General features: G+C 36.4%; 1 protein-coding gene across 2 annotated transcripts in view; it reads left to right on the top strand.

Moving 5' to 3' along the window:
- Positions 1-20229, top strand: part of EDIL3 (EGF like repeats and discoidin domains 3) — a 397168-nt gene that overhangs the window by 300453 nt on the left and 76486 nt on the right. For both annotated transcript variants that reach the window (XM_055342305.1, XM_055342303.1), the window contains one exon: positions 486-670. In XM_055342305.1, coding sequence (XP_055198280.1) covers positions 486-670 — 185 coding nt within the window. The remainder of the gene's footprint in view (positions 1-485; positions 671-20229) is intronic.

Raw genomic sequence — 20229 nt, 5'->3', positions numbered from 1 at the left:
AATATACTGGAGCAGCTTGTGAAAATGACTTTGTACTGAGGGAATTTTCATTTGCAGTATTATGGAAACAAATAAGAGAAAACCAAATATACTTTGTGAGAAAATGTTCTTTTTTAAAGACACAATGAAACTGTTGAAAACCAGGGAATAGTCATGAGGCTATCAGTAATGAGACAGGAGAGAGCCTTTCAGCCTTGTTTTCATTTTGCAAAATCATCTATCACAGAAAAGTAGTTTGAATTGTCTGCCTTGTTTTCAATTTTTCCAAAATATATTCAGACAAAATAGCCTGAATTGGCTATCTTGTTTTTCGATTTTATTCCAGATTTATTTCTGATTATAGCCTTTTTTGAATTTAGATGCTTTTTCTTTGGGGAAATGAATAGCATTATGCTTAAACTTCTTTTGCCCATCCAAAATGAACATAGAAAACTTCCAGGGTAATAAATTATTTTTCTCATGGAGCCCTTCTCATTTTCTTTCAGGCTGTTCAGAGCCTCTGGGGATGAAATCAGGACATATACAAGACTATCAGATCACTGCCTCAAGCATCTTCAGGACTCTCAACATGGACATGTTCACTTGGGAACCAAGGAAGGCTCGGCTGGACAAACAGGGCAAAGTGAATGCCTGGACCTCTGGCCACAATGACCAGTCACAATGGTTACAGGTAATATTTTCAAAAACTGTTTCCCCTGTGCCTGTTCCTCTTCCTTAGGAGATTTCCTCTTGGTTAGATGAACATCAGAGCCCTTGCCTTCATTCTAATTTAAATACATCTTCCTGTGGCTTACCTAAAATTGATAAAACAAAAATTCCCTAGGAAGCCATATCCATGTGCTAGTTTTACTGTGACGTTGATTTATAGATGCTTCTGGCAGATTGATGCCGCCAGTTGTACCAGATTGCAATATATATAGGTCAATTCAATCGATTATGAGAGTATTTGCATTTTAACTCTCATCTCTTCTAATGCTCTGTGTCAGTATTGGTTTGAAAGTGCCACAGCAGGATTCCATACCTCCCCGAAATCATGCTATTGACCTGCAGATTGTTCCCATAGAATCATGACTCCTGACTTATTAGCTCTTTACCTGTGGTTGCTAAGCAATGGAGCAATTTGATTACATTCTCATAAGAGAGCTTGCTTATGGAAGGAAAGCATAGACACTGCAGAGTCTATTTGTCATTTGCAAATGAAGTGCGGTTATAGTCAGTGCTTTTTAAAAACAATCTTCTTGAAATGCATTTATTGTGGAGTACTTTTAAGTATGTACAAATTTGTTAATGTCTTCTGTGGCAAGGAAAAGTAAGACAGCTTAATTCCATAATGAGGTCATTTTATTTGAAAGATATGAATTCTATTATTGATTTTTAGGCTGAATCCCTGAGTTTCAAAACTGTGGTAATTCACTACATTTCTGAAAATCACAAAAACTATTATAATAGCAGCAAACATTACCCCATATGGAACCAGATTTGCCACCTGAGCCTGTTCTAAGTCACCTGAAATATCCAATAAAATCTTCTCAGTAAAAATAGTGACTTTCCTCTTTACTTTCCCCTAACAGTCTATCTGGATCTCTACTGATCTGGAGGTTTATTGAGCTCTTTCTTCTTTCTTTCTTTTCTTTCTTTCTTTCTTTTCTCTTTCTTTCTTCCTTTCTTTTTTTCTTTCTTTCTTTCTTTCTTTTTTAGCTCTTTAGTTAGCTATTGCATTAAGGATAATTATGTGTGTTTCTCCTTTTAATGTTTTTTAGGAGCTTTTTCAAGGAAAGGTCTATGTGAATACACACACACACACACACACACACACACACAGTATATTTCCCTTTTCGCCATACCCACTGCACCTCCCTGATCTAGGCTACCTCCTCACCTGGGTTTTGCAGAAACCTCCTAACCAGCTTTCCTGTTTCTGGTCTCACTCTCTAAAAATCCATTTTCATAATGCAAATATGATTCTCTTACTCCCTTTTAAACCCTTCAATTGCTCCCTAATCATCCTCAGAATAAAGTGAAGATTTCTTAATATAGCCTGGAAGTTTTTGCAGGAGTTGGCCGCATTTCATTTCTTACCACACTCTTCTAAATACGCTTCAGTTTCTCAAACCAAATGTTCTCTCCTTCGATTCCTTTATAAATGTCCTCTTCCTAAAGGAATAGAATAGAAAGAGTACCTCTCTCCCCCGGCCGTGTGTGGCTGATATCCTTCAGCTGCAGTTTGTATGTACTTTCCTCTGGGAAGGCTTTGCTACTACTACCAGCTGCCTCCTACCACAGTAGTACTCAGGGGAGAGCTGAGTGCTACTGTGTCCTCAGTGATTCTCTCACTGTCCATTATCACACTGTATTGGAAATTGTGTTCTCAATATTCAATTGTTTGCTCCAGGAGAGATGAAACCACATTTGTCTTTTGTGACTTTCTTAACTTGTCATCCAGTACCTAATTGAACGTCTTTTAAAACACCTGACACATGGTAGGCATTCAATAAGTATTTGTTGAATGAATGAATAAGTGGATAAATGGATAGTTCAAAGTATAATTCAGGGATCCCTCGGTGGCTCAGCGGTTTGGCATCGCCTTCGGCACAGGGCGTGATCCTGGAGACCCGGGATCAAGTCCTGCCATCTGGCTCCCTGCATGGAGCCTGCTTCTCCCTCTGCCTGTGTCTCTGCCTCTCTCTCTCTCTCTTTCTGTCTCTCATGAATAAATAAATAAATAAAATCTTTAAAAAATAAAAAAAAAAACAAAATATAATTCAAGTTATTGATTTGGGCCCGGATGGCATATAAGTTTGGTCTCCAGTTGGTAATATCCGCAAATTTTAAAATAATATTTGAAATATAAATCTAGAATCTATGTTAGGGATGCCTGGATGACTCAGTCGGTTAAGTCTCTGACTCTTGGTCTCAGTGCAGGTGATCTCCTGGGTTGTGGAATCTAGCCTGTGTCAAGCTTCCGGCTAAGCAGGGAGTATGCTTGAGATTTTCTTCCTCTGCCCACGCCCCCCCCCCCACATACATGCTCAGGATCACACACATTGCTGTGTCTGTGATCACACATTACTCTCTCTAAATAAATAAATCTTTAAAAAATAGAATAAAATAAACTCTCACGTTAAAAATCTAGTCTTTGTAATACAGGAACTAAATTTTCGTAATTCATAGGAAATTCTCAAGTTCTCAATTTGAAGAAACCATGGAAAAACCTTTTTCCATTTGTTAAACTTGAATGGCAAAGTTAGCTGGTTCTTTGTTGCTGTATATGTTTTTAATTGGAAATATTTACTTATATCTCAGATTAACTGGACTTTGCTAATATTATTTGTGAGTCATAATGCCATGTGAAATAAGACAAAAGATTTTATACCCCATAAGTAGCTCAGACAGGGTAGGTAGACTTTCCTTAGAAAGATAAAATAAAACAAACATATTTTACATGAATCAGGTGTAATCTTCGATCCAAACCTCCATCCATCACTTTTTTTAAGATGGCTTTTCATCTGTTGTCTTAAAGTCACTTGCATGCTGAAGTTGATTCATTGTGTTGGCGACAGCTTTTCTGTCAATTCAAGGACCAGTTCTTCCAGTATATGTTTATTTTTTGTTGTATCAAGGCATAGTCAGAATCTCAAAGGCAAAGGTAAATTGACATATTTTCTTAGATTTATTTTTTTCTTTTTTGACATGCAAGAAAATGCTCCAGAATTGTGACTATTTTTAGTGTTTTCTCCTCAAGAGAATATAATCTGTTCAACTGTACCTTGTTATGCCTGTTAGTGTCTTTGTTGAAAATAAGATTAACACTTTTACAGATAGTGCATACAGTGATTTTGTTTTTGAATTACTGATATAGAGTCAGTTTTTATCCTTGTTTGAGACTTCTGAATTTGTAAGTTTTAGCTGTGTCTTTAACCAAGATGCATCAGTTCTGAGAGATAGCCCTTCCTAAGAAAAAACATGCCTGTCATTTAAATCTCCTTCCTTCATTATCAAACTTCTGCTAATGGATTTTTTTTAGAATTATTCAAATTTTGTTTTTTTAATAAATTTATTTTTTATTGGTGTTCAATTTACCAACATACAGAATAACACCCAGTGCTCATCCCGTCAAGTGCCCCCCTCAGTGCCCGTCACCCATTCACCCCCACCCCCTGCCCTCCTCCCCTTCCACCATCCCTAGTTCGTTTCCCAGAGTTAGGAGTCTTTATGTTCTGGATTTTTAAGAAATTTCTTTTATACATTAACTATACATATAACCCTCTAATGATGAGAATCTTATCTCAGTTTAATAGGTTTAAAACCTATGTGGATAATATCTGGAAATACAAGGACTATAAATGAAACCCCCCCCCAAGTACCCTTTTGCCCAATCGTTTACGTATTATAAGGAATTCTTAGGTATTAAAATATCACTTTAATATTTTATTCTTATTATTACCCTTAGATTTCTTCCAGTCTTTTCTATAAGGTCAAAATCTCAGCAGCTTCTCAAGCAAATGTTCTTGTGTTATGTTTTAGAAGTGATCTTACCTAACTGATTAATGTCCTTGAACTTCTGTTAATCATGAAATCAGTATGCCATTCCTATAGAAATGTGGCAAAAAAAAATGTGTTAAGTCCACAGGCAGTCCTAAATGAGACATTTCTCAGACCTCTGAAAAAATGTCTCGTCACTTTGATGTGTGATGTTCTCTGAAACTTTGAGCAAGAAGCCCTACCAATGTGTGTTCGAAAACCCTCTGAAGGTTAAGTTGCAGTTTCTTGCCTTTCAAAAAAATCTTTCCTACACCTTAATTGAAACCTCATAAGCCAATCATTCCTGATTCATAGTTGGACATTCCTAATGCATGTTTGTATTAGATTAAAATCCCTGTTATAAAAATAGAGAGACATTTAACTCACTGAGATGCTCTAGGATCAGACAGTTATCTTCTATGGTTAGTTTCTAAACGAAGGACCCAGAAGTTGTGTCGTATTCTGAGGTGGATTAAGTCAGACAAATGGCAAGGACGCCTGGGTGGCTCAGTGGTTAAGCATCTGCCTTTGGCACAGGGCATGATCCTGGGGTCCTGGGATTGAGTCCCACAGCCTGCTTCTCCCTCTGCCTATGCCTCTGCCTCTCTGTATGTGTCTCTCATGAATAAATTAAATGATAATTGATTAATTTTTAAAAATTGGGCAAATGACAGAACTGAGGAAGCACATAGTAGGTTCCCAGCAATGGGTAGCTCCCTTTTTTCTTTCTGGTGATTTGTATAATCTCAAGAGAGCACAATCGGATGCTACCAGTCATAACTAAGAATGAAGATATGCATGCATATTCTTGCTTCTTCCAAGGCATTTTCCAATAAAATGATGAAATGTAAAGTAATATACTACTAGCTCAGTTGCAAACTGGTAGCAGTGTTGATAAATTATATAAATCTGCATTAGTACACAAAAACTTCAATTTTTTTTTTATTTAGGTAGTGTCAGATTTGTCGGATCTTTTCCTGGGAGCAGTAATAATAATATTAATAGCTTTAAATGCACATTTTGCCATTTGGCAATATTCTCTACTGAAGTCATATTCTTACTAGAATGTTTATGTGTTTTTATAACCATTTTCAGTGGCTTTTCAACAGATTGAGTTAAATTCCCTTTTTATTTATGCTCAGATTATACAAACTGATTAAAATTCAGCATGGAATTGAGATGTTTAACGACATTCTAACAGGGGTAGGAACATTACTGATGATAATCTTATAAATTGCAAAGAAATATTTTGGTCTAGTAGATGCAGCTGTACAAGGAGCACTCTAAGAATTAACTTTGGTTGATTAAAATACTGTTTAAAATAAGACATTATAAATTCTCTTATAGTGAATATATCGTGCATGAATTCATTGCCTTATTGGTGTGACTATATAATATGGATAAGTCACCAACCATAACTGAGTCTGCTGAAAAGTTTTTCAGATTTCATGAAGGATAACATTATATAAATGACTAACAGGAAGGAAAATGTCACCAGGTCACCTCAGAAATGACCTTTTGGTCTATTTCATGAAACATTTGCTAATTTCAGGTAGTCTGAATAGTATTGCAACCAAATTAGTAGGATTAATAGAGTTGTTAGACTGCACACTTTAGTGTTGACCTTTGTCAGAATTGCAGCTAACCCTACACTTCATTTCAATACTAATTTTGTGGAAATGTGTAAGAAAGCAATTGCATTTAAGTTTTCAAATTAAATAAACCTTATTTAATTTAGTCTGTTTCAGATTTTTAAAAGAGGGTATTTTAGCCATAAAATTCATAACTTCTTTAAAGCCATTAACTTCTCTTGCCCTTTGGGCAATTTATTTACAGAGAAGCTGAAGGAAAGATTTTCAAGGATCAAGAGACCTCTAGGCCCCTAGAAAGCATTTGGCAATATGAGGAAATATTCTGACTTCCATTTCACTATTCCAAATTCTCTATATAGTAAACAATAAGACCACAAGAAGGGTTTGGTTTTAAAGCAGAACTAAAAGAGATAAAGTAATGCAACAATTTATGTATGATTGTGAAACAGCTTCCATCCTTCATAATGTTAGTATATTTTGGAGTGTGTGAAAGGAGTCAAAGATGTCCATACTTTGCTTAGACTATAAATCATCTTTCAATTTTTGGTAAGTTTAAGTATCAAAGGGGATCTCTACCATCCAGTAAAAAAAAAAAAATGAGTAGGGTATTTATATAGCAAGTACTTAGAAGGCAAAAGTAAGTGCAGCCAGAATCAATCTAGTACACTGAGTGCATAGTTTGAAGCCCAAAAATATGTTTTTTAGGGCTGACAAATCACCTCAGTGTTCTAGAACTCAGTTTTCTCTCTTGTTCATCTAAAATGTGGATATTATAGGGGTGCCTGGCTGGCTCAGTCAATAGAACATGCAGTTCTTGATCTCGGGGTTGTGGGTTCGAGCCCACATTGGGTATGGAGATTACTTTTATAAAAATTAAACAAGTAGCTATTATAAAATAGATAATCACCCAGGTAACTTTCCTTTTTTAAAAACTCAGGGAACTAAGTTTTTAGTATCTTACATAATGCTTAACCAAGTCCAAAGTAATCAGAAAATTATCAGGACCGCCAGCTAATTTCTGATGAAGTTGACAAAAGGACATCATATTGATTTACTTAGGGTTACAGCTATAACCATCTAACCTTAAAATAACTCTAAAAAACTAACTTATATTTTATTCAGTTTATCTACTTAATACCTAAAATAGTTCCCTTACCTTTCCACCTGTTTTGAGTTTGTGTCATTTCTATGGGTTAGTATATATATATATATATATATATATATATATATATATATAAACAGCTTAAAAAAATAAGAATAAAAAAAATAAGAATCCCCTAAGACAAAGTGATGAAACATATTAAGCCATTATGAAGCACTAATATGCTATCATTGACCTACAGCAAATCATGAAAAATATACAAAGCATAGTAGCTTCTAAAGCATAGATTAGGTTAAGGGCAGGGAGCAGTTTTGGAAAGCAAGCCCCGATGGTACATAGAAATGGAATGGAGGCTTTGTGGTTCAGAGGTTATTTTAAATGGCTTCATAATTTAAAAATTCACATAAATATTTTTGAGACACCTACTATTTCAAAACACAATGCCAGGCTCAAGGAACTGAAAGATATGGTTAACACTGTGTCAGCCCACACGTGTGATTATGGACACCCTAATTGTCATGATTCAACATTCCAGAAGCAATAAACAGAAATGAAGGGAATTGGATGCTTCAGCTCAGAAGTATTTGAGAGCACTGAAAAACTGAACAGCAGGACTTATATGAGAATTGTGTAAAAAAAAAGAAAAAAAAGAATCGTGTACGCATAGCAGGCCCATTCATGTTTTTGTGATCATAAGAATTAAATGACTTCTGATTCCTTTGTGTGCAAATGAATTTTCATTTGTGACATATTTGTTATCTTTTATTAACAAGATATAGTTTTACGAATAGTAACTGTTCTCCTCTAAAAATATAAGCTGAGGATATGCCAGTGAGTGAAATTTAGAACCTGGAAATACTGATTCAAATAAGAGGAGCATTTGTGAAAGCTTCCAAATAATCAGTGATCTTGTTTTGCCTTTGAAGGAACTCTCTCAGTGACTAAATTATGTCTGTTTTATAATGAGGCCACAGGGAGGCTGAAAAGCTTGCTAAAGATTGTAGGGCCAGGTAACCATGGAAGGGGGTCTTGAAACATGCCAGGAAGTTCGTGAGCCAGTTTTTACTATGGTACGTTATAGGCTGTTCAGTGAATGAGGTGACTACTTTTTCCAGGGAGTATTTGCTGGATTAGGAAGCCCTTTCCAAGCCCACTGCTGACCTGCATAGCCCTGGCCATTTACCTTGTCTTGAAGGAGAGCTCCTGGTATTTCTGTGCATTCTGTGCATTCTGTGCATCTAGCTTGCCCTTTAACTTTGTGGTTCCATGCTGTAAAAATTTTATTCAATGTTGCCGATCATTGAATACACACACACACACACACAGGCACACATTAAATATTGTAAAACTGTGATTCCTATTTGTTTGGTTTAAGATACAACTACTGCAAAATAGGATGGAAATTCTAAATTTTCCTACAATTTCATGGCAGGTCTGTGTACACACCCTACATTTTAGAGAATGCTGCTCTTTTCAACACTCTTGGTCACAATTAAACCCACCTGGTTCAATTGCTTTGATTTATCGTAAAGGCCTTTGTTATCTTGTTTTTTAAGATTTTATTTATTTATTCATGAGAGACACACAGAGAGAGGCAGAGACACAGGCAGAGGGAGAAGCAGGCCCCCCAGGGGGAGCCTGATGTTGGACTCGATCCCAGGACCCAGGGATCACGATCTGAGCCAAAGGCAGGCGCTAAACCGCTGAGCCACCCAGGTGCCCCTGTAATCTTTCTCAAAGCCAGTGGTGCTATGATGAGCTGGTCATCCAATTTTCATTTACATTCATGATTAAGATGTCTCTCATTTATGAAGTATTTATTTGCTAGGTAACATCAACATAAAATGAATTTCTTGGTAGCGAATACCATGTTCATTTTCTCTTTCACTATTAAACTAACATTTCTGTGGGGAAAATAGGCCTCTGTGAAGTGACTTTTAAATCTCTAATGTCTTTGTTTCATGCTGCTATTGTAGATCACTGGCAGAGTGTGTCTCCGGGGAAGTGTAGGTCCACCTAACCATGCCTGTTTCGGTACTAACCTTTGGTTAGAATCTTCTCTGAGGTTTTTTAAAATGTGCATCAGGACATATCTGCCTGTAGCTTCCAATTAATTACATTCTTGAATTAGTATGTATTTCAGAGAAAAATAGGTATGTTTTCTTGGCTAGGATAGATTGTGGTCTTAATATCAAGGCCAACTAGAGTTTCAACTTGTTGACTCACTCCTTAGGCCCTTTGACCAAGATCTGTCAGAGTGTCTGGATACTGTTCCCTTACTTTGACCTGCCCTCTGCTTCCTTTGAGTCCTGGTGTGTTGGATTCCCCTCCTCTCACCTTAGCCTCCTGTGTCCTTGTCATTTGGTTTATCCACTCTATGCTTTTTTCCAGTTCTCAGCTCTGCCCTCTGAAAGTTGATGGCCTATTTATCATCTACCTTCAGCCATGTGGAAGGTTCAGCCCAGCCTGGCTCTCAAAGAGCCACCAAGTTTTCCCTTGACTACTGGCTTCTCTGGGTTTAGTCTGTGGCCACAAATGACTTCAGTCTTAGCCCTCTTGGTTCCTGGTTCTGAAACTCAGAATTTTTATTTTTCCAGATGCTCCTTTTCTTCAGATAGTTCTTCTACCAGGATTCAGACCTCCTGACTGCAGACTCAAAGTTTCCAAAAGGTCCTGTCTTTCTCAGTGTGATTATGAAAATTAGAATAATATATATCAATCTTTCATCCTAAGCAGGCAGTACTCTAAAACAAATTAAGTTCCTTTTCTCCCCAAATGATAACTTTTATGAGCATTTCCCAAAATGTACCCTGCAAAACACTGCTTCCATAGTTTTCTTAAAAAAAAAAAAGATTCTGCGGGATCCCTGGGTGGCACAGCGGTTTAGCGCCTGCCTTTGGCCCAGGGCGCGATCCTGGAGACCCAGGATCAAATCCCACGTCGGGCTCCCGGTGCATGGAGCCTGCTTCTCCCTCTGCCTATGTCTCTGCTTCTCTCTCTCTGTGTGTGTGACTATCATAAATAAATAAAAAACTTAAAAAAAAAGATTCTGTACTGAAATATATTTAGTAAAATCCATATCCTCTTCTCTGTTCTTACTGATTCAAATGTATCTAACATAAGATCCTCAAGAATCCAATAGGAAAGAGATCTGTTTTATTTGGAGATATTCAAACTTATTTGATCAGAGAGTACTTTATAAAAATAACTACCTTAACATCTCCAGGAACCACTGTAGGATATTCTGTATCAATTAAATTGCATTTCTGTGGCACTTGTTTTCCAAGGGCTTTTCTAATAATTTTCACCATATCCTCAGAATAATCTGGGTACATATAATTATTTGTATAATATATTCTATCAAGGTGAAAAAAAAAAACAATTTAAAGAGGTTATAGGACTTAATCCTGCCAATGTCAGAACTCAACCCAAAATTCCAGTTTCTCTATTATCCATTGAGTGCCATATTTCGTGGCTATTTGCATTTGGCATGATGTAGAATGAAGTCTAACCTTAGCAGTCTTTTTTTTTTCATGATTTTTTTCAGTACAGCCAAATATATGCAAAACATGTATTTGGAAGTAGGGTTTTTCCATTCTCTGTATTCTTCTATTTTTGTGATAGGCCTACTCAATATCACGATAATGTCATCAATTCTTTCCATATCTGTATAAGCCAAGCATTTAAAATTGCCTAAGTGGATTCAAAGCATTGTTTTCACTTGCTTTTCAGAAAAAATATTTCCCATAAGTTAAAATGAGCCTATATATGTACCTGGAGAATAGTCAACCGATGTCATGAATAAAATGGATTCTATACATTGACCACTCTAAGCAAGGAAAGTAACGTGAACATTTTGCTTATTAAGGAACCTCTCCTATGAGCTAAAGAGCTTAGCTAGAGAAGTTTATGATAGTACACAAATATTTGACACTCAAGTGGTAAAAATATATATATATATTTCATTTGTTGAAAAGTACATTTGATAATTTCTTTAAAACTGTGTTTTCCTGGGCAGCCTGGGTAGCTCAGCGGTTTAGCGCTGCCTTCAACCCAGGGTGTGGTCCTGGAGACCCAGGATCAAGTCCCACATCGGGCTCCCTGTGTGAGGCCTGCTTCTCCCTCTGCCTGCCTCTAAATAAATAAATAAATAAATAAATAAATAAATAAATAAATAAATAAAATCTTAAAACAAAACAAACAAAAAAACCTGTGTTTTCTTTTCACATAAAGTGACAAAGGATTATCACTGAAACTTTTGTTTAAGTATCTAATCTGTTAAGTTCATCCTTCTACAAATGTTCATATACTTCTTGGTTTTGCCTTCTCTCTGCTCACAGTATAAAGTTCTCTCTATTGCATTGAGAGAGGCTTTTATAACTTGTGCATTAAATTTTGAAGTATAATTCTTGGGACTCCTGGGTGACTCAGCAGTTGAGCATCTGCCTTCGTCTCAGGGCATGATTGGGTCCTGGAATCAAGTCCCACATCAGGCTCCCTGTGAGGAACCTGCTTCTTCTTCTGCCTGTGTCCCTGCCTCTTTCTCTCTCTGTCTCTCATGAATAATAAATAAAATCTTTATAAAAAATAAAGTATAATTCATATTAGTATAGTCACTATTTTATAGTAAAATGGAACACAAAACATAAGCAATAGACATTTTGGAGCATTCACCACTGTTGAATAATGGGAACTTGGAACTAGGAAAGGATCATTGTTTTACAAATATGTTTCTTGCAGAATTTCCTTATTTAAGAAGTAACACACAGTCTCTTTGAATAATAAAATTTCTGTTGTTTCATAAGTCATCTCTTCCACATAGTCAGTGGCCTTTGATAGAGAAAAAATTAAAGGAAACAGGTGTGTGTGCATATATATATACAATAGAATAGATTTGTTTGCCCATTTGCACTATTTTCTTTATATTGCTAAAAACAGATAAAAAGCATTTCATCTAAGGTTATCCAATGTAAGAAAGAAAAAACCAAGAGATATTTACCTGTAATCATTATAAACTATTATTTATATGACACCTTGTTCTATAGTTTTCCAATAAAAAGTAGAAGAGAATTTTATAGATTGCATTTAAAATTGTATTATCATTGTGGGGTTGTATAAGATTATTATTACCATTTTATATGCAACCTAATTAACAAAACCAAATATGGTTAAGAGGGCTTAAAGAATAAAATAAAAGCAATGGCAATTGAATAACTATTATTCCAGTTAAGCTCCGTGTCACCTTTCTCCCCTGTCCCAACATCCTACCACTTATATGAGGCTCAGCCTTTTTCTTTCATGAGAATCTCTGTAGTTTTAATCCCCCCAAACTATAGGATTTGATGGCTCTTCATGACTACCACAGGACCCATCTGTTCTGTTTGGCATATACCTGATGATGTAGGAGGAGCTATGTAGACAAGTTAATGGATCTCTGAGCACTGTAGACTGTAACCCTAAATATGTGTGTTTGGGTATTTGTGTATTTGTGTGTGAGAAAGAGAGACTCTCTACAGCTGCCTCAAAGCTCTGTAATGGGAAATACAGGAAATTCTAAAAATAAAGCAGCTTTAAAGCTCTCAGTGGGTGAAAGCATACCACCAGCTGCTTACACTGTCTTACAGGTTGGTATCAAAATCATTTTCTCAAAGTGTGGTTTAGAACTTCCTGCAGTGGGATCAGCTGGCATGGGCTGGCTGAAAATGCAGATTCCCAAATCCCATCCACAGAGCTTCTGATGGTATCAAGTCAAGGTTAGACACAGAAAATGTGAATTTTGGAATATATGTTCTGGGATTCTTGCACAAGATGGAAGTCTGAGAGAAAAGGAATTGGCGATTTGTGCCTTGACTGACAAACATTTTTATTTAGAGGCAACTGGGATCCCTGGGTGGCGCAGCGGTTTAGCGCCTGCCTTTGGCCCAGGGCGCGATCCTGGAGACCTGGGATCGAATCCCACGTCGGGCTCCTGGTGCATGGAGTCTCCTTCTCTCTCTGCCTGTGTCTCTGCCTCTCTGCCTCTCTCTCTGTGACTATCATAAATAAAAATAAATTTAAAAAAACAAACAAATATTTAGAGGCAACTGTTATGATGGAACTTGCTTAGATATGTTGAATTGAAAACGATTTAAATATGAATCTACTTGCAGTCTAGGACACATCAAATTAAATAAATGTCATGGTCCCAGGATGCAGAATTCAAAAAATCAAGCTTCACATTGATCTGACTTTTATTAAATGAATGAATCCAACAACAAATCTTTAGTTTCTCCTCTCTATGGGAAACAAGGTACATCAAAAATGCATACATAGAACTGTACCTAAAGTCTAAAACAGGGAATCGGTAATGGGTTCTGTATCTCCAGTATTCTCTGGCTGTGAACCACATACCTATGTATGTATAGCATTAAAGCTCTAGTATTATGGGATTACAGAATTTAAATAATCAAAGAGTTTTGATAATTAGTCCTTTGATAATCCTAATAATTACCATGAGATACTACGAATTTCTGAAGTACCATTTACAGAAAGTAAAATATGTTCAGTGAAGGTGAAGTATTTGTTTTTGTCTCATGAAGAAACCTTGCTTAAAGTAGATGCTTAATTCATGTTGAAAGCCTGTTGGATAATATTTTCAAAAATTGTCAATGTATATGCAGTTTATAGAGTAATTTTAAACTAACTGATATATTTGATAAGAAACAGTATTTCATAACTGTTAAAGTTACGTAGACCCCATTTAGCAAAACTGGGTTCAGACTCCTCCTCTGCCACTAACTAGTTGTGTGACTATTACTCCACCTGTTAGTGTCACAATATTCTCACTTTATAAGCAGAAATAATAGTGTCTACTTGATAGAATTGTGTTAACATAAGTAGAGTGCACATAATTACATAATTATTATAAAAATGTTATTTACTGTTATTTTACTAATCAGAATAATCCAGTAACCAGTGAAACTGTATACATTTATTTGATTTAAATTTACCAAATAAAAATACTCGTTGCTTAGTTAAGAATTCAGATTAATGATGAATAGTTTTTTAGTATAAGTGTGTAAATTGCAAATATTGCGGGGGACATACACACACAGACATAATGTTTATTTGAACTTCAAATTTAACTGGACAGCCTATTTGTTTTGTTTTGTTTTGCCTTTGCTGAATCCAGCAACCCTATTTTTGCTCCATCTCATTTGATCTCTTTACCGTGGTACCTCTTCTTGAACTAAATTATGATGCTGATATAATGATGATTTAGTCAATAAATAATGGTTTTAATAGATTACTCATCTGTAATTGTCTTTCAGTGTGCTTATATTCCAGATGAATGGGTACTGAAAAGCCAATAGTTTATTAACTCCCACATAAATATGCTTAAATTGACCTCCACTTCAATATTATTAATCTCTATTTTGTTCTGGTGAAAAAAAAAAAAACTATATTGTGGATCTTCTGTGGTTCATGGATTTCTGAGGATAAGATGAACCCTTTGGGATCCACACATACAGCCTGGTGATACAATCTGGAAGTCAGTCTCTCTCAACATATAGGAATGCAACATAATATTTTCCATCACAGGAATTGACTGAAGTTGCCAGGAATGCCCCTGAATGATGCCTAATGACATTTGGGATATTGTGTCTACAGTTTGTAGAAATTGCCACTAGATGGCATTTAAGATCCTCAAAGTTTTTTGGCTCTGTGAATTCATATTATAGAAAGGTCCAGTTTTAATAATCTAAACTCAACTCTTGACCCTGTTACCTACTAGATGTGTGACACTAGGAATAATATTTTTCCCATAAGCACCAGTTTCTTCACCTGGGAAATGCAGTAAATGCTCACTCTACAGTGCAATCACATGTATAAAACATTCCGCAAGGTGCCTGGAATGGGATAAGTGCCCATGGGAGTGGTCTTTTCTGCCTTTTCCTCAGCATTTTAAAACAGAAAATCTAGAGATTAGCAGTACTGGAGCTACTTTTGATCCTGAATCATGTGGCTGTATTATATTTAATTAAAAGGCAAAGGTAAAGGAGGAAATAGTCTACTTTGTGTCCCTAGCTTTGATTCAGATTTGATGCATTCCAAAAGTTGCCTAGACTCCTGGATTTTTCCATAATTGTTCTACTTAGCCATCTGAATAATGCTGGAGAAAACCCCCTCCTGCTTCTTTGCTAGATTACTCATTGCTTTTTCAGTCCAGATTTCCTTCTTCTAGAAAGTCACAAGAAGCTACCAACATAGTCACGTGTTCCACTTCCACCCCCCCGCCCCCCACTGAGATCTTCAGGGAGGAGTCCAGAACCTCTTTGTAAATGGGTTTGAAAGAGGCACCTTATTGGAATTGTCCAGGGAAGGTGGAGGCAGAAGTAGAAGTTAAGCTGTACATGTAAAGCAAGCATAACACAATTTATGACAAAGTGATTATTTAGAGTTGTTTTGTAGAGAGATGAAGGAGAAACCAGAAATTTCCAGTCACCTTGGAGTTAGCAACTCCTTAAAGCCACCACTCTAGGGATCTATGGGTGGCGCAGCGGTTTGGCGCCTGCCTTTGGCCCAGGGCGCGATCCTGGAGACCCGGGATCGAATCCCACGTCGGGCTCCCAGTGCATGGAGCCTGCTTCTCCCTCTGCCTGGGTCTCTGCCTCTCTCTCTCTCTCTCTCTCTCTCTCTCTGACTATCATAAATAAATAAAATTTTAAAAAAAAATTAAAAAAAAAAAAAGCCACCACTCTACCCTCAGGTATGAAATAAGGAAACAGGCTATCCCCAACCCGCCACATGAGGAAAGCTACTAAGCAGGGAGTGGAAGAGAATTTCAACACACTTTGCTGTTTCTTGAGCTCACTATTCGTATTAACAGGCAAAAAAAAAAAAAAAAAAAAAAAAAAAAAAAAAAATTTTTTTTTTTTTTTTTGCATCTGCCAGGTCATACTAGAGAAGAATGCCAAATATTTAAGAAAAATTCACTGTGTAAAAGTCCTTATGTTTTGAAAAGTCTAACCACTGGTTGGTTTGGGGTTGTTTTTGTTTGTTTGGTCCTAGAAGTCTTTGAGAAGGTGACAGGATGACAGCATTTTATCTCTTATTCAGGTCTTGGGGGAAGATGTAGCTGAGAAATACAGAACTTGAGAAATTCTATCTATGAATAATAATCATGAATTAAAATGCTAATCAGGTTTAAATATAAAAAGTATAGAATCTCTTTAAGGAAGCTCTGTTCTTTGAGTTTTTTTTTTAATATACTAAAATCTGTTTATATAGAGCATAAATATATTCTTTTCCAAGGTGATTTTTAATGGATCAAATAAATGCAAAACGTATTAGAGAAATCTTATTCCTTATTATTCCTTTATAATTTTGAAACATTTACCTAGTTCTCAATATGTCCAAAATAAGTTAGAAGCAACAGTTACTTCCTAGTAAAAATCAAATAAACCAGACTTAATTATTTTTCTACCACTTTACTGGACGCATATAGAATCACAAAGAAAATGGGGAAATGAGCTATAGTATTAAACTGGCCAATTAATGCCAATTAGGAGACCGCTGTATCCAAGTCCTTCAAGTTTCAATCATAAGAGCGCCGTACTTGTTAGCATGTATTAATGAGGCAAGAATGTAAAACATCTACATCTCAATATCTTAAATTATAGTTTGTTTTTACATGGGAATTTAATTATAAATTTAAACCAGCAAGTACCTATTTTAGCTTATCATCAAATGACATAATACCTGTTGAAGACACCAAATATGAAAGATTATATTATTGTTCAAAAGACTCATTGCAGCTACTCCCTTGCAGTTCTCCTTTCTGAAAGGATAATAAACCTTCCCACTAACTGATTTTGTGCTTTGCCGTGAGACATACCCTGGTCAATGAGTGGCAGCTGAAATGATGCTTCTCCCTTTTGAGTGGAAGATTTTGGAAACGGAAAAAACAGATAGTAGGTCCTCATTTGTATGTGCCCACAAGACTGGGCACAAGTACATGATGTCACTGTCATATAGATTCATATGACGCCAAAGCAGTTTCATGAGACCAAAAAGAAGTCAACCAGCAAGTTCTTAACATTTTAAGTCTTGAAAATAAAGGACAGAGAATGTACAAACTAAAAATACTAATATTTATAAGGTTATTGTAATCTTTAAATTATACAATACAGATGTAATATTCAGCAAAATACCTTATTCATAGTAAAGCCACATTAAATTAGCTAGTTTTGCAAAAAATGTTTCAACAGAGGTTGCAGACCAGTAGTAGTGGGCTGAGTTCAAACTCCGCCTGGTTTTTATCAGATGGTCCTGGGTGCTTTTTAAAATTTTGATTTGAATGGCCAACGTAGGGCATATGCCATGATCCACCACTTCCTTTTACCTTTCTGGTCCAAAATTGTCATTTGCTATGTTATCTACAGGCCTATGAAGACTTCAGTTTGCTCAAGACAATGAAGAGGTCTTTATTTTAGTTGACTTAATTCTTAAAATAAGAACCTTGAGTAAGAAAAGATCCCCAGCTTTTGATCAGTCTTGAGATATGACTTAGAGAAAACAAAGCTCTTTCAAAAGCAATTTGCTTCTGTCATTCTGTCCTATTTCAAAGCATAGGATGGAGAGATGCTAATTGTCTGAAAAGCTGAATGAGCACTTGGGACTGAGTGCTGTTGCAGACCCTTGCTCACCAAAGAACATGACTGAGCAAGTTCAGATGAGGAGGAAAGCAAAGAATGATGAGAGAGCTTGAAGATCAGGCGAGTAATTGTGAATGATGATAAATGCATGCACACATAAAATAGCCCAGGTATTAGCAGAGATTGGCACAATGACTATGACACCATTGGTGGCAGTTTTGTACTCTGAGACTAAAAAAGAGAGAAATATTCATCAGGAGGGATGTATTCTGATCAGGACCTCAGCTGAGGTCTGGAAGCAGAACTAGTTCTAGGCTCCAGTGAGGCCTGACTCTGGGAACTGACGTTTGGGGACAGAGCAGGAATCTAATGAGAAGAAACAAGGGAACATTATAGCCCCAGAACAAGAGTGAGCTTAGGCACAGCATATGTGTGTTCCAAAGTACCCCTGCCTGAGTGCACCAGGAAAGCCAGGCACTTGGTAAGCAGAACCCAGGGAGCCGTTCAGCCCCATTTCAGCCTCTCAGCTGGGTACCTTGTGTGGATCACAATCCACAATCTGTACAGCCAAACACTGCAAACTTGAGGCAACCTGATGGGTGAGAAGAGCATAGGTACCTGCTGCTTCAGATTTGGTATATTTTTTTAATGTTATGGGGTCTAACCTGGGAGCCAGGGAAAGCAGAGTTTTAGAATTTTGGCTAATCCTCTCACCTTCTGTGGCAAAGACATTGGTCTTTAATGACAAGCAGAGACTAAATATCAGAAAGATAAAGATGCAGTTTAATATGATTGAATAAATTGTTAGCTATCAAACAACTTTTAAAAAAAAGTTCTGTCACAGAACTAAAGTTTTACAATTTTGGAATTGCATTATACTAGAATCCCTCAAGTCCTTCGCGGCTTTTAGAATCACCTCTACGTTAATGTTGAATGCAGGACTTCTTAAAATCCCTACCTAAGATATGCTGTCCTGGCAATAAGGTATTGAACTCTAAAGTAAGGTCTTAAAAGCAGGTATTTAGAAAGTTTAGCCTTTAAAAATACAAAGTAGTAGAGTTTTTGTTCAGCTGTGCCACTGACTTATGGTAAGCCCTCGGGGAGATGACCTATTTTTTTTTTTGCGGAACCATATTTCCTAATTTTTAAAGTAAATAGAGTGTCATCATACAAATGGAAATGAAAATGTTTGCCCTACTGATACCTGCCCAGTATCCAGGGAGAGAAAATGTGGTGCCTCAAAATCCCACCAGATCCAGACAGAACCCAGAATGACCCTCCATAGTGAGAAACACAGACTTGATGCACTGAATCTATACATACTGACCCCAAGAGCCACATGTTGCCATCCATAGGAGAGACAGGTCTCCTGAGTATTTAACATTATTATCCAGAGCTGTCGATTTAGTTTACTGTGGAGGGAATGGCACAAAGCATGATTATTTCTTCTCATTTCAATAATTTTTTATCATGCTATCCTGTGAGATTTTTTTTTAACAAAGTTTGCACATTTTTGCAATATTACTCAGTACCATCCATTCATACAACAGATGTTTACTGGGTGAATTCTAAGTCCAGGCTCTGGGGATACAGAGGTAAGGACGAAAGACAAGGTTCCTGCTGTTAAGAAGCTTGTAGCTCATAAAAACAGAGCTATAAACAAGAAATAAAAGAAAAATGACTATTCTAGGAAAATAGAAGAGTCTATTAGAACATAGAATGGAGGTATGATGTGATGTGTGGGTCAGGGAAGCCATCTTAAGAAAGTAAAATTTGGGCAGAGACCTAGAAAATAAGAAGAGTTAGTTGTGCTTGCAATTAGGAGGGAGATGGGAGTAAAAAGAATGTTCCAAGAGGAAGAATATGTGTATTTCTAGAGATAAAAGAAAGTGTAGTGTATCTGAGAAACTGAAAGAAGTTCAATTCCTAACAGTTTGATTGAAACTTAGGTGCATTACCCAAGATGTTCTCTGAATATAATTTTAAATAAAATAATAGCATAATACTAAGATGAAATTTAGGATATTTAATGGAATAGTTGTGCCAGTGAATGACCCCATTTCAAGAAGTACTCACATAAATATTTATTATGCATTAAATGAATCCAATTTTAAGGAATCATCATCATTTTTTAAAATGTAACTGATTTTATTTCTTAATCCTCTAGCTAAGAAAAGTTAAAAACATATCATTTAATATTAAAACTGAAAAGTTTCTATAAGAGTTGGAAAGAAGGGAATGAGGTTATGATCCCAGCATGAGAAAGCTGAATTAATCCACAGATCTTTGCTAAGATTCAACCATATTGACATGAGGATGAACTTTGCTCCCTATTGCCCTAAAATTGCATCGAGTCTAGAGTAAAAAAACACTATTT

Source organism: Nyctereutes procyonoides, unplaced genomic scaffold (genome assembly GCF_905146905.1).
Source record: "Nyctereutes procyonoides isolate TBG_1078 unplaced genomic scaffold, NYPRO_anot_genome, whole genome shotgun sequence".
Classification (NCBI taxonomy): domain Eukaryota; kingdom Metazoa; phylum Chordata; class Mammalia; order Carnivora; family Canidae; genus Nyctereutes; species Nyctereutes procyonoides.
Note: the sequence above shows the minus strand (reverse complement) of the source record. Positions and strands in the feature narration are given on the sequence as shown.